The 24,131-nt window shown below is 50.0% G+C and overlaps 1 protein-coding gene across 2 annotated transcripts in view; it reads left to right on the top strand.

The window, feature by feature from the left end:
• Positions 1 to 24,131, top strand: part of PIK3C2B (phosphatidylinositol-4-phosphate 3-kinase catalytic subunit type 2 beta) — a 74,669-nt gene that overhangs the window by 12,106 nt on the left and 38,432 nt on the right. The window contains exons 2-6 of one of the 2 annotated variants that reach the window (XM_080649360.1): positions 17,484 to 17,621; positions 17,854 to 18,870; positions 22,877 to 22,977; positions 23,563 to 23,717; positions 23,992 to 24,112. In XM_080649360.1, the coding sequence (XP_080505486.1) occupies positions 17,941 to 18,870; positions 22,877 to 22,977; positions 23,563 to 23,717; positions 23,992 to 24,112 (1,307 nt within the window). In that variant the 5' untranslated portion in view covers positions 17,484 to 17,621; positions 17,854 to 17,940. The remainder of the gene's footprint in view (positions 1 to 17,483; positions 17,622 to 17,853; positions 18,871 to 22,876; positions 22,978 to 23,562; positions 23,718 to 23,991; positions 24,113 to 24,131) is intronic. The other variant, XM_080649361.1, reaches the window with a different exon arrangement.

Genomic DNA, 24,131 nt, shown 5'->3' with positions numbered 1-24,131 from the left:
TGTCCTCAGGCAGCTGATGAGGGAGGGAGGGAACTGGAGGGTGTGGGTGGGGGGGAGGGGCAATGGTCATGTGCACGTTTGTGTGGTGACCATGGCTTTGGGTCCCTATCAGGGCTTTTCTTGATTTGGGGAGTTAGCACAATTGAAGATATTCTCTGTTATCAGACCACATGTCTACATAGCTGGCTTAGGAACTGGTGGCAGAGGGACAGTGGGCAGAGCTTCCTTGCCCAGAGGGAGGGAAGGAGCTTGCCCTGGGCATGGTGTGGGAGCAGGTTTTCAGCTTCTTGGAGGTTCACATGGCTGGCTGGCTGGCTTTTTTTGCTCAACTTCCTTTCACTTCTCCTGCAAGCCAAGCAGGTGGCTGCCCACGGCCAGCAGCTCACCTCCCACACAGCGTGTCCCAGCCCACTGGCCCTCCAACCTGGGCTGATAGGCAGTCGCCCCCACCCTCCCCATGGACCCCACCATCACACCGAGCTGCTGGCCCCACCTTCTCTATTCTGTGTGTCGGATTGTTCTGGTGACTCATTTCCTGGGTCCTTCTTGTCCTAGGACTTGGGCACACCTGTGCCCAGTGTGTGCTTGTTGAGAGAGTGTAGGGCAGGGGACAAGATTATTATTTCTGAGGGTCAGCTGTCTGAGCCCTTTTCCAGTGTGGTACCCAGGGCAAAGTTGGTGACCCTTAGTGGCCCTCACTCTCTGCATCTCTGCAAGGCAGGAGGACCATGTCCTGTCATGGAGAAGAGAGACGGCCGTCCGGATGTCTAAGAAAGGTGCTACCAGAAAACGTCCATAGGATTTTTGTGATTGAATGAACTGGCGATACTCCCTACAAATCAGAGCATTGATCCCCAGCGAGGATGTGCTGGAGGATGGTCTCACTGGCGTTATGTGGTGCATTCTGGTTAGTCCAGTGCCTTTCCCCCCGTAAACTATTGGTTTTTAGAGAGAGAGGAAGGGGAGGGAAAGAGAGAGAGTTCCATTTGTTGTTCCCCTTATTTATGCATTTATTGGTTGAATCGGGGATTGCACCCGCAACCTTGGTGTATCAGGATGGTGCTCTGAGTGAGCACCGTGGCCAGAGCTCTCATGCCTTTGCAGTTACCCTGAGATACATCCTGCCTCCTTGCGTGGGGTGGGGGTGGGGGTGGGGCGGACAGGACCGTGTTTAAAGTGCCTCATTGGCCCTGACCGGTTTGGCTCAGTGGCTAGAGCGTCGGCCTGCGGACTCAAGGGTCCCAGGTTCGATTCTGGTCAAGGGCATGTATCTTGCTTGCGGGCACATCCCCAGTGGGAGGTGTGCAATAGGCAGCTGATTGATGTTTCTAGCTCTCTATCCCTCTCCCTTCCTCTCTGTAAAAAATCAATAAAATATATTTAAAAATAAAAAATAAAAAAATGAAGTGCCTCCTTGCTCCTTACAGAGTCTGATGGGTTAGCCCCGCCCAGCACATGAGGACATGGGGTGTCAGGACTGAACCTGAGTGTGAGGTGGATCTGCATGTGAGGTGGATCTGCGCTGCTGCCTCTTCTTTTATTTTTTTAAAATATATTTTTATTGATTTCAGAGAGGGAGGGAGAGTATAAGGGAGGGAGAGAGAGAGAAAGAGAGAGAGAAACATCAATAATGAGAGAGAGTCATTGATCTGCTGCCTCCTGCATGCCCCATACTGGGGATCGAGCACGCAGCCCGGGCATGTGCCCTTGACTGGAACTGAACCTGGGACCCTTCAGTCCGCAGGCTGATGCTCTATCCACTGAGCCAAAGCAGGCAGGACTCTGCGCTGCTTCTTACCTCTCCTCTCCCTTGAGTCCTCCAGGCTGAGCATGTTCTGTCCTGGCTTGGGTGCTCAGCTGGATGGGAACAGCTGTGACCTACTTGCTGGATTCTGCCTAAAGAACTGGTCTCCTGCAGGGTGTTTTCCCGGCCCCCAGAAGGAATCCTGGAGAACTGGTTTCCACAGGGCATGAGCTGGGTAAGCGGGTCTGCAGGTTCAGCTCGTGTTTGCAGGAAGCAAATGGCCCCGTGAACCAAAGCTGAGGTCCTGAGGAAGGGAGGGCAGATGGAGAGGCCAAGACTAGAGAGGCTGCTGTGTCCCCATCCCTCCTGCACCCACACCCGTGTTCTTAGTCCTCCTCCCAGGGGAGCTTCCACCGCATGGTGCTCCCAGTACCTCCGGAGACACTAGGGTTTCCGAGGTGTTCTTTGGGAAATGTCGGGGTTCTCTTTCTGATGTGGGTTGTGCTGGTGGGACAGTTGTCTGTGAAGAAGTTCCCCCAGGGTCCCCTCAGCTGGGGTCCAGGATTCGTCAGGGAGTTAGTTCCTCTTACTTCGCGTTCCTGTCCCACTGCCTTCCTCGGGAAGGCTGAGGAAGCTGGAAGCAATTCCTTTTCTTTTAAAAAATTTTTAAATGTTATTTTTTTTATTGAGGTAACATTGGTTAAAACATACGTTTCAGGTGTACAACATTGTAACTTATACCAGTATTTTGTGCTCACCACCAAAAAATAGTCTCCTTCCATTGCCATGTATTTGACCCGCTTTACCCATTTCGCCCTCCCCTCACCCCTTCTCTTTGGTAAGTAACATTCTGTTGTCTGTGTCTATGAGTTTTTTGTTTGTTTTGTAGTTCATTTCTTACTTTTTTGTTTTATATTCCATATACGAGTGGAATCCTATGTTTTGTCCTTTTTATATTTATTGATTTATTATTATATATTTTATTTATTTCAGAGAGGAAGGGGGAGAGAGAGAGAGAGAGAGAGAGAGAGAGAGAGAGAGAGAGAGAGAAACATCAGTGATGGGGATCGAGCCCATAACTTGCACCCCAGGCTGGGAACTGAACCGGCAGCCCCTTGGTGCATGGGATGATGCCCAACCAACTGAGCCACACCAGACAGGGCAGTTTTGCAATTCTTTTTATGCATTTAGAATAAAAAAAAAAACACATAAGTACGGTCACATGAAATCCCTTGGTCGTAGATTAAAGAGGTGGGAAAGGGCAAAGTAGAGAAATCTCTAAGATGGAATGAAGAACAAAGTGGAGAGACACGTGCTTCGCTCACAGTGGTGGGCACAGCCTAGGTCACGTTTGCAGTACGTGGGACGGTATGCAGGGATCAAGATAACGAGGAGTCTGTGGGCTTGTGCTCTGGAGCCAGCAGTGTGTCTTCAAGGGGTTATTTTGTAAGGGCTCCTCCTCTGGTGACGCAATTCCCGGTGAAGCTTTAAAATGATTGTGTGTTAGGAGTTGATCGATTCTCAGCAAGGACTGCCTCGTGTCCAGCTTGTGTTGGAATACAGGGCAGAATGAAGAGCGTGTTTTATTTTCCAGATACGCGAGCGGTCAGGTGGGCTGAGGGCCTGTGTTCTCGGCAGACCTGTTACTAGAGCAGGGCCAGTGGTTCATCGGAGCTCCGGACATCAGCAAGGGCCAGTGTTAGGAGCCCAGTGCGGTCTTGGAATTGGAACTCCAAGATCAGGATGTCGGCAGGGTTGGTTTCTTCTGAGGCCTTTCTGGCATGTAAATGGCCGTCTTCTCTCTGTATCCTCATGTGGTCTACCCATCTTTTCTTATGGCCGAGTGATATTTCTTTGTGCATTTGTACCACATCTTTATTCATTCATCTGTTGAAGGACACATGTTTCCGTATCTTATCTATTGGAAATAACGCTGCAATCAAATAAGGGTGTATATATCTTTATAAATTACTGTTTTGGATTTCTTCAGATAAATGTCCAGAACAGGAATTGCTGGATCATGTGGTAGTTCTATGCTTTTTGTTTGTTTGTTTGTTAATCCTCACCAGAGGATATTTTTTCCATTGAGTTTTAGAGAGAGTAGAAGGGAGGGGGAGAGACACACAGAGAGAAACATTGATGTGAGAGAGACACCTCGATTAGTTGCCTCCTGCACACATCAGGACCAGGGCCAGGGATTCAGCCTGCAACTGAGGTATGTGCCCTTGACTGGAATTGAACTGGGAACTCTTCAGTCCATGGGCGGATGATCTATCCACTGAGCCAAACCAGTGAGGGCAGTAATTCTATTCTTCATATTTTTAGGAATTTCCATACTGTTTTTCCCTACTGGCTGCACCAGTTTATATTCCCAACCACAATGCTCTTTGGAGGGAACCCTGCCGATCTGAACTCGAAGGGCTGGTTCTTGGGGCTGGGGTGGTGAAGGCCAGGCGGCGGTGGTGGTGGGGAGAAAGCAGGAAGTGGACCAGACAGAGGAGATGTGGCTGCTCTGGCTCATGGGATGGTTCCTGGGTTAGAGATCCACACGCTGCCAAGGCCTTTCTTTCCTCTTCGCAAAAGGTTCCATTCAGCTGGTTGCCAGCTCCTGGTCCCTGGCCCTGCCATCGAAAATCGTCAGCTCGAGGAAGGAAAGTTTTGAGAGGAGCCACGAGCTGCCTCACCTCTTCCACCCTGACTTTCTTCATAGTCAGATCCCACATCTGCAGGGTGTGTGGTGGGAGCTATGATCTCTGGGGATTCTATGTGTGCGTGTGTCACCAGAACCAGCGGCACAAATGGTTTCTGAGCCGGGATCGGGTACTCCAGGGCTCTCAATGCAAACCGAACTCCCATCTAACCATGTCACACAGCCTCTAGCCCCCTGGCGCTCTGCTCGCCTAAGACCCAGAGAGCCCTCTACTAACTCCTGTATCCACTTTGGTTTCAAATTGGTGGAGAGTCCAGGGTAGGCCTAGGGATGGGAGAGATGGAAGATAAGTTCCGGTAGGAAAGACTGAGCCACGTGAGGCCACTTTGATCTGGCCGAGACGATACTAGAGCGGGGCCGTAGGAGTGAGAAGAACACACAGGAGGTTATTCTGTCTCCACACATCTGGAACTCAGTGAGAGCCACACAGAGGGGATGTGGGTTAGAAAAGAGGAAGACCTAGTTAGTGCGTGCGATTCAGTGATGGGCCTGACGTCAGAGAAGCTGTATAAAACCTGTAGGTTTTCGATGTGGAAGCAGGGATCAGATGCATATCTGTTTGAGCCAGGGAGCTGGCCTACCTGACCTTTTATTTTAAAAAAAAAAATTCATTGATTTTTAGAGAGAAGGGAAGGGAGAGAGAGAAAGAGAGAGAGAGAGACAAGCATCAATGTGAGATAGAAATATGGATCAGTTGCCTCCCGCATGCGCCCTACCGGGGCCGGGGATCGAACCTACGATCTAGGTATGTGCCCTGGCTGGGGATGGAACCCGTGACCTTTCAATATACGGGAGCACACCAGCCAGGGCTGACCTTCCCGTGCACCTTCCTGCTGGAGGAATTGGGATTCCTGGCACAGCATGTGCTGAGCTTCCCTGGGAGAGCTGGGGCTGTGGGAGGGAGAGGTGGAGCAGGGCTGCAGCTGTGAGGGCCGAGGGGTGGGTCCCTGGCTGCAAAGCCAGTGGGATTTTGAGTATGGATAAGTGTGGATCTTGAGGGCTAGATAGGGGCAGGGGTTCTCTCTGGAGAGAAAACTCTGGGAACCAAAAGGATTACATCCTTCTGGCCTCCAACCCCCTTGATGGGTTCTGTCCTTGAGAGGAAATGCTCCCCAGGCAGCCCTAAAACTGAGTCTTCTTCTGTCGTAAGAAGTGCTAAAAGGTGGATGCCGTGGCCGGGGTCTTGAAACCCTCTGTGCCTTTCATCACCTTGTTGCTAGCTCTCCATTCTCCCTGCCCAGTGAAGATGAGTCAAGCTATCCTCCCTGCTTTGTGCCCCAGGAGGGGATCGATATATTTATGGATATGTCCTTCACCTTTGCTAGATCATAAGCTCTCTGGAATTATGCCACGGTCATCTGAATACTTATAGGTCTAGCATGGTGCCTGGCATGTAGCCGGTACTCAACGCCCATTGGGATCCAATTCTGTGGCTCAGAAAACAGAGAGAAGAGGACCCAGACCCATTGGGCAATCCAAAGCAGAGCAGCTGATAGGGTTCCTTCCAGCAAGACAGCAGGAGGCCCTGTGCACCCACAGCGGATGGATGTCAGTGCTGGCCCCTGGGCCCTCCCACTCTGGCTTGGGGACGGAGCAGAGCCAGCTCACTGGAGGGAGTGCCTCTCCTTTCTCTCCACCCTTTGACTCTGAACCATTGTGCGGCTCAGCCCTGACCCCATTTCCTCCCCCGCCAGCCTTCAGCCATCTATTGGCAGCTGCGTGGACTGAGTTTGGTGCCTGGTGCTGCAATACACCCTGGCACCGACCTGCTTGGCCCTAAGCATATCCACTTCCTTCACCAGCTGACCAGTGCTTTTTGGGGTTCCTTTCCACAGTCCCCCCTGGTCTTCCTGGGAGTTCTGAAACCTTAGTTAGTGGGTCAAACCTGGCTGCACAAATGAATCTCCTGAGGGGCTTAGCAACATTCTGAGTCCAGGGCTCACTCTACTGAATCAGACCCTCCAGGAGAGGGACCAGGAATTTGCAAGTTTGAAAAACTTCCCAAGTGACAATTGAGACCATTTGCACGTGGACTATACATTAAATAATGTTATTGTGTCAGTGTTCCATTTTGTGGGTCGCCTTGTGTTAATATAGGAGAATGTCCTAGTTCTTAAGTGATTCCGGCTGAATTATTTAGGGGTGAAGTGTTTGCAGCTTTCTTTCCAACGGGTAACAGAGAAAGAGCGTGTGCACGTGGGCGAATGTTAGCAAGCAGTGCACGCAGGTGGTGAAAGGAAACTGGCTAAAATCACCTTTCATATGATTTCCATCTGCTCCCTGAGAGATGGATACTGAGAACACAGACAGGGCCACCAGGGTGCCCAACTCCGGAGGCGCCATTCACTTCTTTTTGTTATGTCATTCATTTATTTATTTTTTAAAAATACATTTTTATTGATTTCAGAGAGGAAGGAAGAGGGAGAGAAAGATAGAAATATCAATGATGAGAGAGAATCATTGATCGGCTGCCTCCTGCAGCACGTGCCCTTGACAGGAATCGAACCCGGGACTTTTCAGTCCTCAGGCTGTGGCTCTATCCACTGAGCCAAACCGGCTAGGGCTGTGTCATTCATTTAGAACACAGCGCGTGGGTGCTCCCAGGGGTGTGTGACACAGCAGTACTGGCCCAACCATGTCTTCGTGGATGGGCTGCAGAGTAGCAGAGACCCAGGCCCTTATCCACCCACCTCTTTCCTGGGACCTACATGGATATTTGCTTTTTTACAGAATCCCTAGTAGCCCTTGGGGACTAAGGGAGGAGAGCCGTTGCTAAGTTGTCAGCCCAGCGGAGGCTGGCAGAGTGGGAACTGATTTAGGGAAGGGGGAGGCAGGAAACTTGAGACTGATTCCTAAAATACTCTGCACTGCCCTTCCTCCTGGAAAATGCAGTTAGACCCTGGCGTGCTCGCTCCAGCTCCCATTGTTGGGACTGGTTGCTCTGCCGTTCCTCTTTCCCGCTGATTTCCACTGTGCGTGGCTGCTGCTCTGCTCTGGACCTTCCCTCCACCTTGGGGGTGGTTCTCCTGGTCCTGGGGGGGGAGGGGATACTGCTTGTCCATCCTGCCTCCTCACTGTGGATCCCTCAGCATCTGAGTGAGCCCAGCCCTGAGCCTTTTGCAAGGAGCAGCTCTCAGCGTGGCCCCCTTGCGTGAGCTGACAGTCTGGTGCTGTGCTGGCCAGGAGCCAGGGAATGGATGGTGGTTCCATAGGGGTAGCTCAGCTTTCCTCATGTGAATTCCAGTCTGGGAAGAACCTCGGGAACTGGGCCTGTGGGATTTTTCTCAGACCTTTCTTCTCTTTCCTTCTGGGGCCATAGCCTGGGTTGGAGTCCTCTGAGAAATTTGCTTGAAGGGATTTAAAGACTCCCAGAGCTAGAAGTCACTTTGTGTGCATTCTTGTCCATCAGCCCACCTGCCTGTATGGATGCCAAACCTGGCTTAATTAGTTGAAACCCAGTCGTATGTTTGAAGGACCCCACCTGCATTTCTGACCACCCATCTCCATGTTTGCAATTCTTGCCACCAAAATACTCGGCCCTTATATCCCAGTTCAAGTACATTTTTCGCAGTGGAAATGAAGTGAATTTGGAACCTGAGGAGTTTAGTGGGGTGACAGATCCATACACCTTTAATTTTGAATAAAATATTTTATAACTATGTTGCAGATACATACAGTTGCCATTGGGAGCATAAAGAAGGGGCCCTTGGTTCATTCTGGGGGTTCAGAGAAGGCTTTCTGAAGAACATGATGTCTGAGCCAAGTCTGAGAAGAGGGAGTTGGAGTCAGGCAGTGTTGGGAAGGACATACCCAAGTGTAGAAGCAAAATCAGGGAAGTATCAAATGCTTGGTAATGAGTGGTCGGAGATGAGAGGGAGGTGCTGGCCATGACATAGACCTTGTAAGGAATCAGAGAGCCCTTGAAGGGGGTCAACCTGGGAGTGTGATGATCAGATTTACTCTCTAGAAAGGGCCCTCTGGCTGCTCCGTGGAGAAAGCCTTAAAGAGGGAAAGATTAGTAATAGCCCGGTGAGAGAAGATATGGTTTTAATTAGGACAGCAGCGGTTAGGATAGGAGGGACTAGATTTGGGAAGTATTTTTTTTTTTCTCAAATTTTTATTAAGGTATTATATGTGTACATATCTTACCATTGCCCCCCCCCACCCCACTCCCATACATGCCTCACCCCCCAATGTTTTGCATCCGTTGGTTACTCTAATATACATGCATATAAGTCCTTCAGTTGATCTCTTATTTCCCCCACCTCTCCCTAACCTTACTGCTGTAATTTGACAGTCTGTTTGATGTTTTACTGCCTCTGTATCTATCTTTTTGTTCATCAGTTTATAAATGTTTTTCATTATCCCCAAATGAGTGAGATCATGTGGTATTTTTCTTTCATTGACTGGCTTATTTCACTTAGCATAATGTTCTCTAATTCCATCCAGGTGCCTACAAAGGGTAGTAATTCCTTCTTTTTTATGGCAGCATAGTATTCCATTGTGTAGATGTACCATAGTTTTCTGATCCAGTCATCTGCTGACGGGCACTTAGGCTGTTTCCAAATCTTAGCTATGGTAAATTGTGCTGCTATGAACATAGGGGTGCATATATCCTTTCTGATTGGTGTTTCTGGTTTCTTAGGATATAATCCCAGGAGTGGGATTACTGGGTCAAATGGGAGTTCCATTTTCAGTTTTTTGAGGAAACTCCATACTGTTCTCCACAGTGGCTGCACCAGTCTGCATTCCCACCAGCAGTGCACGAGGGTTCCTTTTTCTCCGCATCCTCGCCAACACTTGTCGTTTGTTGATTTGTTGATGATAGCCATTCTGACAGGTGTGAGATGGTATAGATTTGGGAAGTATTGAAAAGGAAAAGTTGGTAGACCTCGATAATTGAATATGGGGTGAAAGGGAGGAGAAATCCAGGATGACTGTAGGGTTTCTAGCGTGGTGACTGGGTGGGGCCGTTCACCACGTGGGGAACCAGAGGGAGGAGAAGGTGTGGGGGAGGGAGGTGATAGTTCAGTTTGGGACATTTGGGTGTGAGGTCCAGGTGGGCATATAGACCGGAGGGGGAGCTGCACATTTGGTGTCATCTACACGTGAGTGTGTGAATAGGAGAGAGAGCAGATGAGGTTGCCCAAGCAGAGGGCGGTGCATGAACAGTGGGCTGAGAGCGGAATCCTGAGGCAACACCAACATTTCAGAGGGGCTCAGAGGAAGAGGAGGACAAAGAAGGATGTGGGGAACAACAACAGTACCTCACAGTGTCATGGAAGCCAGGGAGTAGAGGGTTTAAGGAAGAAGGGAATCGTCTTAGAGCCCAATACAGCCGTAAATCCAGGCAGATGGAAACGCCTATAGAATTGGTTGGCCTGGGCATTTTTGCTGTGGAGTATTGAGGGCCAAAGCCAGGTGACAGTGAGTTGAAGAGAACATGAGCTCTCTCAGGGGACGGTGGGATCCCCACCACCTCTAGAGGAAAAGGGGACTACCCCCGCCCCCATCTGCTGGTCACTGATGAGGATGGTGGCTCCCCCTGAGGCCAAGCACACAGCCGGTGGGGGATGGGGGGGACTTTTTCAGGTGGTGGTGGAAGAATCGTCCCACTGAGCACTGAGCTGTGGCCTGACCAAGGGGTGTGAACTTGCCTGCAGGGCTGAGGCTCGGGCCCAGGGTGGTGGCAGTGCTCCCCTTTGGACTTTGCCTGTGGGTTCGGTGCTAGCCTCTCCTGGGGCTCACTCTGCCCCTCCTCCTCCCTGTAACTCTCTCGAGGTTATCCATTCACGTAACACATTGCTTCCGGTAACCTGTGTTTGTCGTGGCGACCGGATGACACCAGGAAGCGTGGAGCCCTTGGCCAGTGCGAGTCGTAGCAGAGCAGCAGGGGAGAGCCTGAAGGAGAGAGCTCCCCCAAATTGAGGGCTGCAGGTTGAATTTCCAGAGTCTTGGGAGGAGGAAGTGTGCCAATGGCATGTTTCCAGGGCTCGCTCAGGAAGCCCTGTATGCTGGAGCCCATCATTTAAGGTTGTCAGATGAGCTTCTGACTGGGGCAACCTTCAAGCCCAAATCCGATGCATCTGGGCCACCAGCAGATGCGTTTCTTTGAATCTTGATCTTGGAGCACCAACCTCTAGGCACATGAATGCCAGCAGGCACCCCTCCTTTTTCTGGGTGGAGGTTGTCAGATGCTGCTTCTATATTGAGCCTCCTGTCATACTAGTTCTCTGCTACGAACCTTGCTTCCAGAAGATTCTTAAGCTGTAGAACATTTTAATGTTGATGTCGCAACGCAGTGATGCCTTGTAGATGGAACTTGCAGATGGAGCCCAGTGATCCTCTCACCTACCCACCCACCCACCTACCTGCCTGCCTGCCTGTGCTTTGGTTGGAGGAATTCTTAGTGTGATGATGGAATTGTGGGAAATGTTCAAGTTTGAAGTGCCTTAGGCAAATGCTTGGATGAAGCAAGTTGGGGTGGGGATGATTGGATTGTGCTGCAGTCTGGTGGGGTACAAGTTGGTCATGCCCAAATTCTGTTAGAAATGGCAGGTGTATACAGGAAACTCATACAACTTAACAAAAGAAAGATAAACAATCCAATCAAAAAATGGGCAAAGAACCTAAATAGACACTTTTCGAAAGAGGACATACAGAAGGCCAAGAGACATATGAAACGTGCTCAAAGTCACTAATCATCCGAGAGATGCAAATCAAAATGACAATGAGGTACCATCTCACACCTGTCAGAATGGCTATTATCAACAAATGACAAGTGCTGGCGAGGATGCAGAGAAAAAGGAACCCTCATGCACTGCTGGTGGGAATGCAGACTGGTGAGCCACTGTGGAGAACAGTATGGAGTTTCCTCAAAAAATTAAAAATGGAACTCCCATTTGATCCAATAATCCCACTTATAGGAATATATCCCAAGAAACTAGAAACACCAATCAGAAAGGATATATGTACCCCTATGTTCATAGCAGCACAATTTACAATAGCGAAGATTTGGAAACAGCCTATGTGCCCATCAGCAGATGAGTGGATTAAAAAACTGTGGCACATCTACACAATGAAATACTATGCTGCTGTAAAAAAGAAGGAACTCCTACCATTCGCAACAGCATGGATGGAATTGGAGAGTATTATGCTAAGCCAGTGGTCGGCAAACTGTGGATCACGAGCCGCGGTTTGCCGCTCTGTTGACTAATGAGTTTGCCGACCACTGGACTAGACTAAATGTTACCGTGTAGTTGGAAGCTGTGAGGATTAGGCAATTGTGGCATATTGTGTGCAAAGAGGTAAAGGGTAGTATATGACAGTGGTCGGCAAACTCATTAGTCAACAGAACCGCAGTTTGCCGACCACTGTGCTAAGCTAAATAAGCCAGTCAGAGAAAGATAAATAAATATCACATGATCTCACTTATTTATGGAATATAATGAACAACATAACCTGATGAACAAAAATAGATCCTGAGACAGAGAAGCCTGGAGCAGACCGTCAAACCTCAGAGGGAAGGCGGGGGGGGGGGGGGGAGGGGGGGCAGGGGGGGGTTGGGGGTTGGGGGGGTGGCGTAGAGATCAACCCAAGGACTTGTATGCATGCATATAAGCATAACCAATGGACACAGACACCAGGGGGTGAGGGCTTGGGCTGGTGGGTGGTGGGGAGTGGCGGAGGAGAGGCCAATGGGGGAAAAAGGAGACAAATGTATTATTTTTATCAATAAAAATTAAAAAAAAAAAGCAATGGCCGGTGTAGTTTGGGCATTTTGATTGCATCACAGGTTACAAAGAGAAGGGAATGATGGAGTACTGATGGTGATCTTTGGTTCATCTTGCTATTATTTAACTTGAATTCTACTTGATTAGATTTCAAAATAATCTTGGCATTCAAATGGGAGGGAGAGGGCACAGCTTGACACTGGTATTGGGAGGGGTGGGGGTGAAGAAAGGGAAGAGGGGTTATTAGCTATATGGCAAAGGGTGGGGCTGTAGGGAGTGTGGGTTGAGAGGGATTTTCTGGAGAAAACATCAGTGGGAAGAGCTCTGGAGAATTTAATAGCTCGTGGGTAACGAAAATACTACTTAATATTAGTAAATTGTTCATGCTAGGTGACTTGTTGCTTGAAAGCACAGAAGTTCATTGGAAACTTTCTAAAGCACTTAGAACTCTCAGTGCAGAGGAAAAAGCAAAATGGTTTTGCATTGCTGCAAGGTGGGGAAGGCTGAAAAACTGCATGTCAGTCACTTGAAAGATGGGTGTCAAAACCTTGCAGCAGCAGGGTATTAGCATCCTTCACTGCTCTGCAAGTTCCTTAAGTGGTTTATCTGAAGCTGGGAAGGTGAGTCTTAGAAAAGACTTGTTATGCTCAAATTGTGGGCTTTTAAAGTATTTAAATATGAAAAAAAAAGAAAATTGAGACTTTGGTGTACACTTGAGATTAGATGTATGCTTTCGGGGTTATTCGGGATTTGTAACTCATTTTTGGTCACAGATTTTGTGATTGAAAATTCTGAGCAAAGTGGAAAATGATTTCTAAAGGAACTTTGTATGTTAACATTGTGCCTTATAAACAAATCGCTTGTCTTTTATGGTCAGTATTAATAACAAAAGTTTTTGCTTGCTATTATCTTTACATAGTCATTGCAACAAGGAGAACCAAATAACCTTTTGTGGTAACTGTAAAATTACTGTACTACTTGGTAACAAACCATTTGTGTACAAGGTTAGAGCTTGTCATCTATCCTATCTTCAGTTTGGAAAAAAAAGGAGTTCATGAGTTCTGGCTGGTGTGCTTAATGGTTAGAGTGTCAGCCCACACACCCAAAGGGTCGAGGGTTCGATTCCCAGGCAAGGGCACATATCTGGACATGTGGGAGGCAACCAATCAATGTGTCTCTCTCACATTGATGTTTCTCTCTCCCCCCATCTCCCTTCCTCCCACTCTCTAAAAATCAATGGGGAAAAATATCGTTGGTGAAGATTTTTTTTTCTTTTTTAAAAAAGGAGTAGAAGAGGGAAGAATTGGCGAATTGGTTGAGAAGGGAAGGAAGAACACAGAAATGTATCAGCTGGAGGTTTTCTTTTCTTTTTTTTTTTCCCCCTATTTAAAGCTAGCAGAAGCGTGGTTGGACATGCTTACATGCTGAAGAGAGACCCAGTTGAGGATAAGAGATGATACAGGAGAGGGAGGAGAAATTTGTGGAGCATCATCCTGATGGAGATCCCGTGGAGGGAGGGATGGGAGCACAAGAGGGTTGTCCCTCAGCTTCCCCTGAGACCAGGGGGAGGAAGCGAGGCTAATGTAAGTGTGGATGTTTAGTGGGAGAGAGGCAGGATGAGGAGATTCTTTCCAATGGTCTCAGTTAACTTCACAAGGGTGTCTGGCTAAGGCAACTATTCTTTTTTATTTTTATTATTATTCTTTGATTTTGAGAGAGAGAGAGAGAGAAACATCGATTTGCTGTTCTACTTATTTATGCATTCATCGATTGATTCTTTACATTTTTAAATTTTTATTTATTGATTTCAGAGAGGAAGGGAGAGGGAGTGAGAAATAGAAACATCCATGATGAGAGAGAATCATGGATTGGCTGCCTTCTGCACGTCCCACAGTGGGGATCGTGCCCTGATCAGGAATTGAACCATGATCTCCTGGTTCATAGGTTGATGCTCAACCACTGAGCCACGCCGGCCAGGCACATTGGTAGATTCTTGTATGTGCCCTGACTGGAGATCGAACCCACAATCTTGGCATATCAGGATGCTGCTCTAACCAACTGAACTACCCGGCCAGGGCTGGCACTCCTAGTATTCTGCTTGTCCCAGCTCAGAGCTGCAAACCCACAGTCAGGATTGGAAGGCGTAAACGCAGTCTGACTGATGTCCATCTGGTGTCTCCTCTCCAAAGCACAAGACCTCCTTTTCCTGGAACCAGTTTTCCAGCTAAGTGCTGGTATCTGCAGCTGGTCATCTAATTCCTTTGAATTTCAAATAGAAAGACTGCCTCTTACCCTCTTTAGATAAAAAGTAATCTATAAGGCCCTGGCTGGTGTGGGTCAGTTGGTTGGGCATCGTTCCATACACCGAAGGGTCACTGGTTCGATTCTTGACTCGGAACATGCCTGGGTTTCAGGCTCGATTGGTTGGGGTGCATGTGAGAAGCGGCCAGTTTCTCTCTCGCCTCTTTCTCCCTCTACTTCCTCTCTCTCTAAAAATCAATGCAAACGAAGTTATAAAAGAATAATCTGTAAGAAGCTGTTGAAGGGTGGAGAAACTCAACAGGCAGAGAAGTAGCAGAACGCTTGTGTGCCTGAGGCTAGGCTTGGGCTAATTCGTCTTTGGGAAACTACTTTCTAAAATTCACTGAGCCAGCCCTGGCCCTACCGGGTTCTGTGCCTGTGCCTGGGAGATGCGAGGGGTCCTGGGGTGGAGAGGGGGACCTCGGGTTAAGGGATACCCTTGTCCTAAATCATTTTGCTTTCTTTTTTGTTGTTTATTTGCTAACTCATTTTTTTTTTTTAAATACATTTTATTGATATTTTACAGAGAGGAAGGGAGAGGGATAGAGAGCTAGAAACATCGATCAGCTGCCTCCTGCACACCTCCCACTGGGGACGTGCCCGCAACCAAGGTACATGCCCCTGACCGGAATCGAACCCGGGACCCCTCAGTCCGCAGGCCGACGCTCTATCCACTGAGCCAAACCGGTTTTGGCTGCTAACTCATTTTTTGATCTGATAGAACTTGCCACCCAAGAATCTAACTGAACCCTTTTTCCTGTTGATGTTTTCCACTTTCTAATCCAGAGGAAGAACATGCTTCATGTATTTATTATCTGCTGGATAAAGCAGTACAATAGAATGTACAATTTTTGATAATTTTATGCAGTTGTGAACTTATTAGCTGCTGGTGCTAAAGGTCAGATGTAGCTGCTTCACACTTACTTCCCACAAGCTCATCCATAGCACACATACAGCAGGTTCTTGAATAACAGTGTTTTGTTATGACATTGATGAAAAAATAAAATTGATTCCTGGCCGGGGTCACTGTCCGTATGGAGTTTGCATGTTCTCCCCGTGTCTGCGCGGGTTTCTTGAGTACACCACTTTCCGCCCACATCCCACGGATGTGACCGTTAGATGAACTGGTGTGTCTACACTGTTCCACTCTGAGTGGGTGTGGGTGTGGGTGGCATTTCGCCCTGAACGACTGGGAGAGGCTCCAGTCACCCATGACCCTGAACTGGAATAATTGAGTTGGAAAATAATTAGCTCACTGTTTTCATTTATCTTTCTTAAATGTATGGATAGCTTACATTTATTTCAATGTTTAATATTAGAAATGCTTTGGGTCTTCATTTTGAAGTTTGGTGGTGTTTTTGTGACCAGAAATGTGCCCTAGGAACTTCACTCTTTTTTATATCGATTAGCCTGTGGTGACATTGGTTTCATTATATGTTGTTTCGTTGCAAATTGCAGTTTCCAAGAACCTATAAATAACGTTGAGGATTTACTGTGCACACATAGACCCGTGATTCTCAGCTTCAACTATAGACTAGAATCGCCTGGGGAATTTTTAAAAGCACCACTGCCTGGCTGGCCGGCCGGCGTGGCTCAGTGGTTGAGCGTCGACCTATGAACCAAGGAGGTCACGGTTCGACTCCCGGTCAGGGCACATGCCTGGGTTGCAGGCTCAGTCCCCAGTGTGGGGTGTGCAGGAGGCAGCCAGTCGATGATTCTTTCTCATCATTGATGTTTCTATCTCTCTCTCCCTCTCCCTTCCTCTCTGAAATCAGTAAAAATATATTTTAAAAAACAACACCACTGCCCTAGTGCAGGCCAGTTACATCAGCACGTCTCGGGAGAGCATGGGTGTCAGGACCGTACTTGTAGAAAGTTCCCCCAGTGTCTCTAATGTGCAGCTGCGGTTGAGGACTACTGGGCCAGGCAACCATTTGCTCAGTGTCTTCTTCATGTCATGGCTTCTGGAGGAAAGGATGCCAACCCTGGGGTAACTGTGGGGGCTGCTTGCAGCTGGAGGCAGCTGGCCGGGGGTCCTGCCTTTCTGCCTGGCTTCCTGAGGGCCTAGGAGGGATCAATATTTTGGCACTATATCCCATCAAGCCCCTGGGCCTCACCCTTTGGAAAGCTTTGTTTAGGTGCTCATATTGGTGTATTTGGGGGAGGATCCTTGTGCAATCTGAGTAATCATAGATGTGCTTCATAACGCTCTATTGTACTTTTTAAAAGATATATAAATTTTTATTGATTTCAGAGAGGAAGGGAGAGGGAGAGAGAGAGATGAAAACATCAATGCTGAGAGAAAATCATTGACTGGCTGCTTCCTGCATGCCCCACACTGGGGACTGAGCCTGCAACCTGGGCATGTGTCCTGACCGGGAATCGAACAGTGACCTCCTTATTTCATAGGTCGACGCTCAACCACCGAGCCACGCCGGCCAGGCTGTGCTTTTTATTTATAGCTTTATTGAGGTGTAACTGACATACAATAAACTGTACATACTTGAAACATACAATTTGAGACACCTTGACATATGTGAAACCATTACACAGTCTAGATAGTGAGCCTAGTCACCATCCCCCAGAATTCCCTCTGCTCCTTCCCACCCCTCCCCAGGGAACCCACTGATCTGCTTTCTGTCACTGTACATTAACTTCATTTTCAGACTTCCACCTAAGAGGAATCCTACATACTCATACTCTGTTGTCGGGCTTGTTGTCCTCAGTGTGGTTATTATGAGATTTGTCCGTGATACTGCATGTGTCAATAATTCATTCCTTTTTATTGCTGAGTAATGTCAATTCTGTGGACACATCACGTTTTTTTAATCCATTCAGCTGCCGGTGGGCATTTGGGTTGTTTCTGGTTTTTAGATATTACCCATAAAGCTGCTATGATTATTCACATAGAAATCTTAGTGTGGGCGTGTGCTTTCATTTACTTGCGTAACTTCGGTAGCTGAGTCATGTGATCGGTGGATGGTTATCTTTTCAGGAAGTTGCCTGTGTTCTGAGGTGGTTGTACCATTTCACCTTCCCAGCAGCAGCACCTGAGAGCTGTCCCCTCTAAACTGATGGAAGAGCCCTCCTTGCTGTCTTCTCCAGCTGGTTGATGCCTCCTTCTATCCTCTGGGTACGTGTGAGAGAGATGAGCATGGGAGTTAGGGGCCGGAGCTGGAGGCATGTATAGATGAATGGAAGGGTGATGGCTGTCATAGATGGATAAAGTTGTCTTGGTATCTCTTTTTCCCCCTCCATCTTTCTGTTGTAGGCAGTTAAGAAACAGGTAGATATCACCTAAGTCAGATTATGAATGCATCCCTTTCTGTGACGGAATGATTGATATTTTTACCCCTCGCCTGCAGGTGCCCAGACACCATGCCGCAACCCTGCGGACCTGACCTTGGCAGGAAGTAGAAGCCTTCCTTGTCTCCTCCGTCCCCATCCTCACCATGTCGTCGACCCCGGGCAGTGGGGAACACTGGGAGTCCCTGGAGTCCGTGGGCATCAGCCGCAAAGAGCTGGCCATGGCCGAAGCCCTGCAGATGGAGTATGATGCTCTGTCCCGGCTCCGGCATGACAAGGAGGAAAACAGAACCAAGCAAAACACAGACCCCTCTCTCATCGAGTGGGAAGAGCCCGCCCTGGACTTCTACAACAAGCCAGCAGGAAGGCAGAAGGACCTCAAGCTCTTACGCGGTCTCTCTGGCTCGGATCCTACCCTCAATTACAACTCACTCTCCCCACAGGAAGGGCTGCCCAACCACTCTACCTCCCAGGGCTCCCAGCCTGGCCCCGATCCCTGGCCCAAAGGCTCCTTGGCTGGAGACTATCTTTACATATTTGATGGTTCAGATGGGGGACTCTCTTTGTCCCCAAGACCAGGGGATATAGATGGTTCTTCTAAGAAACTGTCCCCACCTCCTCTGCCTCCTCGAGTCTCTATCTGGGACACCCCTCCCCTCCCTCCCAGGAAGAGGGCCCCGTCTTCCTCCAAGATCTCCCAGCCCAATGACATCAACACTTTTTCTTTGGTCGAGCAGCCTCCAGGCAAATTGCTAGGGCATCAGATCTTGGAAGAAGAAGAGCCAAGAAGTGGGGGGACAGGGCGCCTACTGGGGTCTGTGGACTACGATGGCATCAATGATGCGATCACACGGCTCAACTTGAAGTCAACCTACGATGCAGAGATGGTGCGGGATGCCACCAGGGGCTGGAAGGAGGGCCGGGGGCCCTTGGACTTTGGCAAGGACATCCCTGGAAAACCCGTGGCCCGGAGTAAGACCATGCCTCCCCAGGTGCCCCCCCGCACCTATGTTTCTCGCTGTGCCAACCGGAAAAATGCGACGCCTGGCAAGAACCACCGGATTTCTGCTGCTTCGGTGAGGACCTTGTGTGTCTTTTGTCGGCCTTTTCTCATGTCATTCAGAAACAGAAGAGTCTCCCTTTTTTCTTGGCTTTCCAAATCGGCTACATCCTCATCCCTTTAGTCCTCTCCGCCCTCTGGTTCTGTCACTGGGCCCCTGGGTCCTGATGGGGAGAGGAACGGGCCACCTGGAGGCATGGCTCCTTCCCAGGGCTGAGCTTGGTGTACCTCCTGGGAGCAGGCATTTCAGAATCCCAGTGTCCAGTGTGTGCCTCTGTATGATGTGAGGACAGAGCCGGGGTCATGGGACTCGTTGCTGGTCCCACTGGCCTTGGGGACTGGAGCGAGTAGCTTCTGTTTTTCGTTCTGCGTGGTGATGAGGCTCAAGCCTCCTATTAACCATCGTTTGTGCTCACGGAACACCAGACCCTGCCTGATGGTCTAAGGCAGTGGTCGGCAAACTCATTAGTCAACAGAGCCAAATAGCAACAGTACGATGATTGAAATTTCTTTTGAGAGCCAAAATTTTTAAACTTAAACTTCTTCTAACGCCACTTCTTCAAAATAGACTCGCCCAGGCCGTGGTATTTTGTGGAAGAGCCACACTCAAGGGGCCAAAGAGCCGCATGTGGCTCGTGAGCCGCAGTTTGCCGACCACGGGTCTAAGGCACCCAGCTCTGGTCTCTCTCATTCCAAAGCTGGCTTGTTCTCGCTCTGTGTGTGTGTGTGTGTGTGTCTCCTTCTCTGTGTGTGGGTCTCTCTCTGTCTCTCCCACGGTCTCTTTCTCTTGTTTGTCTCTGTCTCTCTCTCTGTCTCCCTCTTCTCTCTGACTCTCTCTCTCTTTCCTTCTGTCTTTCTCTGTCTCTTTTTCTCTTTCATTTTCTCTTCTGTCTCTCTCTCTTTTTCTGTGTCTACCTCCCTGTCCTCTTTCTCCCTGTCTTTCTCTTTCTGTCTCTCTTTTATTACGGTGAAATATACATAACATTACATTTACTGTCTTAACTAATGTTAAGGATACAGTGCAGTGGCATGAAATACATTCACATTGTTCTGCCACCATCGCCACCAGTTATCTCTGTTCACGTTGAAAATATTTAGAAAAAAATATGTGGTAGGACAATAATAATTTTACTTTTATCCGAACATAATATAAAATAGCAAAGCCACAGGTGGGGCCCAGGGGAGCTTCGAGGATCTTCTGGTCTAGAGAAGTGCCAGCAGCAGCATCCTCATGGGTGGGACTTGAAGGCTGCTCCGTGCTTCTCCCTGGGGCCCTGGCAGCCCTGGCCCCAGAAGGGGTCAGGAGGCACCCTGGCAGCGACGCCTCCTGTGGGAAGCGCGCTCACCTCATTCCACCCCTGTTTCCTCCTTACACATTGTCTAAGGGACACTGGGGCTTTCCCACCTGGGCCCTGGCCACAGGGACTCTGCCCAGCTTGGGATCAGCCACGTGCTCCCTCCTCCCCGTGCTTGTGCTGGGAGAGCCACCGACGTAGCATCAGCTCCCGGGACAAGTCACTGCCGGAGCTCCGGGCTTTTTAAAGGCCCTGCTCCGAGAGGTGGGGCTGCTCCGCTATTTATAGGGACATGCAATCCTGTTCCCAGTTCCGAGTTCCTCTCACAGAGTGGGGCCTGCTCGCCTGGTCCAGCCACTCTGGTAGGTGGTCACCTCTGTCGCTCCCTGTCTTGCTCCCCCCTGCTCCCTCGCCCCGTCCAGGCCCCTGCTTGTCCTCAGAGTTCTGAGAGCGGGCTGGTCCCAGCCTTGAGGAAGCGAGGGCCACGCACAAAGCCTTGCCCATTTTTAGTGGGGAAATGCGGCCTTGGTGTTCACCACCTCAACTCGGTGCAGGGACCCATCCCACGGGGCGGGGGGACCCCTCGGGCCCTCGGCCTATACCACCACCCCGCCTTCGCCGGGCTTCCAGCCAGAGGGACTCTCCTTGTCCCAGGCCTGTGGAGCCAGCTCTGGAAATGGTTGGCTCCAAATGCCAGCTTCGTACCCCCGCTGCCAGCCTCTGCCTGGCAGACGCCCCCAGCCAGCACCGGGTGATGCCGCCAGGGCCTGCCAGCAGGGTGAACGTAAGTGGCTTTGTTTTCTTATGGAGCCAGAGAGTGGCACTGAAAGGGCATGGAAATGGCCTCAGTAGCTACTCTGTTCTCTCCCCGTCGCCGTCCCCTTCTCTCTCTCTCTCTCTATTTCTCTGTCTCTCTGTTGCTGTTTCTCTGCCTCGTTCTGTTGCTCTGTCGCTTTCTCCCTCTTGCTTTTGTGGGTTCACTGCTGACAGTGGTACTATTGTTTTGACTGGGACACAGGCATGAACTTGGCAGAGCCAGGGCCTCACATGCCAGCTGCCCCCACTGCTGCCCTCCCCACCCTGCAACCCCCCTGCTCACCCAGGGGAGCAAGGCTATCAGGAGGGGGTCATGCAGAGGAAACTCTGGATATTCAGATGAGGGGTCAGTGCTGCCATCTGCCCGAGGGGCCGGAGGACATGAGAATAGCCGGAGGGAGGGTGAGAGGTGAGGCATTGCTGTGTGTGCAGACCAGGCTGTGGGCTTCCCGGAAGCAGGTGTTGGCACCAACGGCGGGCGCTGCATCCCAGCTGCAGCTTCATTCCCTTGGGGTGGCCTCGCCTGGGGCCGTGGGCAGGCCTGTCAGGCAGAAACCCGTCATGCACCAGCTCCCCTACTTCCTTCTGCTCCGGGCTGGGCGGCAGGCCTCGGGGGGCTCCTTGTGGGTGAGCGAAAGCAGTGCTGTGACTACAGGAGTCAGTGTGGGGCCTTGCCTGAGAAAATTCCCACCACCACACATGCCTTGGACAGGAAGTGGGGCTCAGGCAGGTTCCCTGATGTTGCGGCTGATCAAAACCAGAAGACTCGGGAGCCGGGAGGAGCTCAACCTTCTCCCAGGCCCTCTCCCAACCAGAAAGCTGCTTGGACTTTCTTCCTCAACGTGTTGACCCAGAAGCCACGTGTCTGTCCTTGTCCCCAGCCAAGGGCTCTCGGTCTCTCTCTACTTTGGGTCCCGGGACTTGCTGTGGATGTTGAGGCTTTGGCCCAAGGCCCAGCTTCCCTGAGGACTGTGTGGGCAGCCCACTCCCCCAGCCCAGCCTGCTGCATTGAGCTTATTAGAAACCGCCCTCTCGGGAAAGAGATTGGGCCATTCTCTTGCTCATTCTGCCTCGGCTTCCAGACTTAGTCAAAGCTTCAAGTTCTCTCTTTTTCAAACATATATTTTTATTGATTTCAGAGAGGAAGGGAGAGGGAGATAGAAACATCAGTGATGGGAGAGAATCATTGATTGATTGTTGTTGTTGTTTATAAAAGGATACCTTTTTTTTTAAGTTGGCCAGTTTATTTTTTATTTATTTATTTTTAAAATATATTTTATTGATTTTTTTACAGAGAGGAAGGGAGAGGGATAGAGTGTTAGAAACATCAATGAGAGAGAAACATCCATCAGCTGCCTCCTGCACACCCCCTACTGAGGATGTGCCTGCAACCAAGATATATGCCCTTGACCAGAATCGAACCTGGGACCCTTCAGTCCACAGGCCAATGCTTGATCCACTGAGCCAAACCGGTTAGGGCTGATAGTTGTTTTTTAAAAAAATATATGTTTATTGATTTCAGAGAGGAAGGAAGGGGAAGAGAGAGATAGAAACATCAATGATGAGAGAGAATCGCTGATCAGCTGCCTCCTGCACACTGCCCACTAGGGACTGAACCCACAACCTGGGCATGTGCCTTGACTATGAATTGAACCGTGACCTCCTGGTTCACAGGTCAGTGCCCAACCACTGAGCCACACGAGCTAGGTCAAGTTCTCTTTTTCAATGTGGCTCTTGGTCTCCTAGGATGGCAGGTACATATACTCCAGCATTGCCCATATTTTCTTGTGCCCCTTTCACTGGGTGTTGAATGCCTGAGAAGTCTTCAGAGTTGAATAGGTTAGACCTGGGAGCAGTGGGAAGGGGGTGCCTTGAGGGAAAAGGCACTGAGTCGCTGCTCTTCTCTTGAAGGTGGTCTCCCGGCCCCACGCCGTCGCCAATGGCCATGAGTTGTTTGAGGTGTCAGAGGAGAGAGATGAGGAAGTTGCTGCCTTTTGCCACATGCTGGATGTGTAAGAGTTAAAGAACCGGGGTTGTGGAGGGTTGTGGGGCCTGGGGAGGAGGTCACCTATTTCTAGGAAGAAAGAAGAACCACAATTAATAAATCTCAATTCAGAGTGATGGAATGCTTCCTAGCAAAGGCGTCTGTGGGCTCTTTGAAATGGAGGCACCTTAGAAGGTTCACAGGTTTGACAAAATTTTACAAACCCTTGATTGGACAGTCCAGTTATCCCAGTCGATTCAGGCTGTAAGGGCAAGTGCCCCCGATGGAGATAAGAGCGTTTTCTGGAGCTAAAAGATAAAGCAAGTGGACTCAGAAAACCGTTCGGTGGCACTTAGCATGTCACCTTAGAGCGATCCCCAGTTCAGCTCTACTTGGGAAGCGTCTTGCAGCCGCAGCAAATGTGTCGAGAACTTGGTTCCCAGAGCTGCTCCCCCCCCCCCCCCCCACTTCTTCCTGGGCTGCAGACCTGGAGGGCCGGGCTGACTGGGACGGAGGGGCCTGGCCACAGGGTGGGAGGGTCCCAGCAGGCCTCCTCTCGACTGCTCTCTTCTGAAGGCAGAGCGAGGGTCCTTCTCCCTCTCTCCCTGCACAGCCTCCGATCCGGCTCCAATGTCCAAGACTACTTCCTCACTGGGTACGTCTGGAGCGCTGTCACCCCGAGCCCCGAGCACCTTGGGGATGAGGTCAACCTGAAGGTGACGGTGTTGTGTGACAGCCTGCAGGAGCCACTCACTTTTACCTGCAACTGTAAGTTAGAGGGGAGGCGAGGGGGCCTCCCTGGAGGTGGGGTGGGATCCTTGGGCCTCAGTGCCCACCCCACGGTGTGGCCCAGAGCTGCTTTGGGAGGCTGGCTCTGGAGCCAGCTTTTTAGGTCCAGGGCCACTTCCTCCAGCCCCAAACTGCTTTATCTGGTCGGTGATGGTGCTGGATCATGCTTAGCCGGGAACGGGGTCTCAGGGTGGGTGCTGAGCCCCATCTGCCCTAGCACCCCATCATCGCTGCCCTGCCCCACTCCTCACAGGTTCCTCCACTGTGGACTTGCTCATCTACCAGACCCTGTGCTATACCCGTGACGAACTGCGGGGTGTGGATGTGGGCGACTTTGTGCTGAAGCCCTGTGGGCTGGAGGAGTTCCTGCAGAAGTGAGTGGGTTGAGGGGGT

The sequence above is a fragment of the Plecotus auritus genome (assembly GCF_963455305.1).
Source record: "Plecotus auritus genome assembly, chromosome: 12".
Lineage (NCBI taxonomy): Eukaryota > Metazoa > Chordata > Mammalia > Chiroptera > Vespertilionidae > Plecotus > Plecotus auritus.
This window is presented reverse-complemented; position numbering and strand designations above follow the sequence as displayed.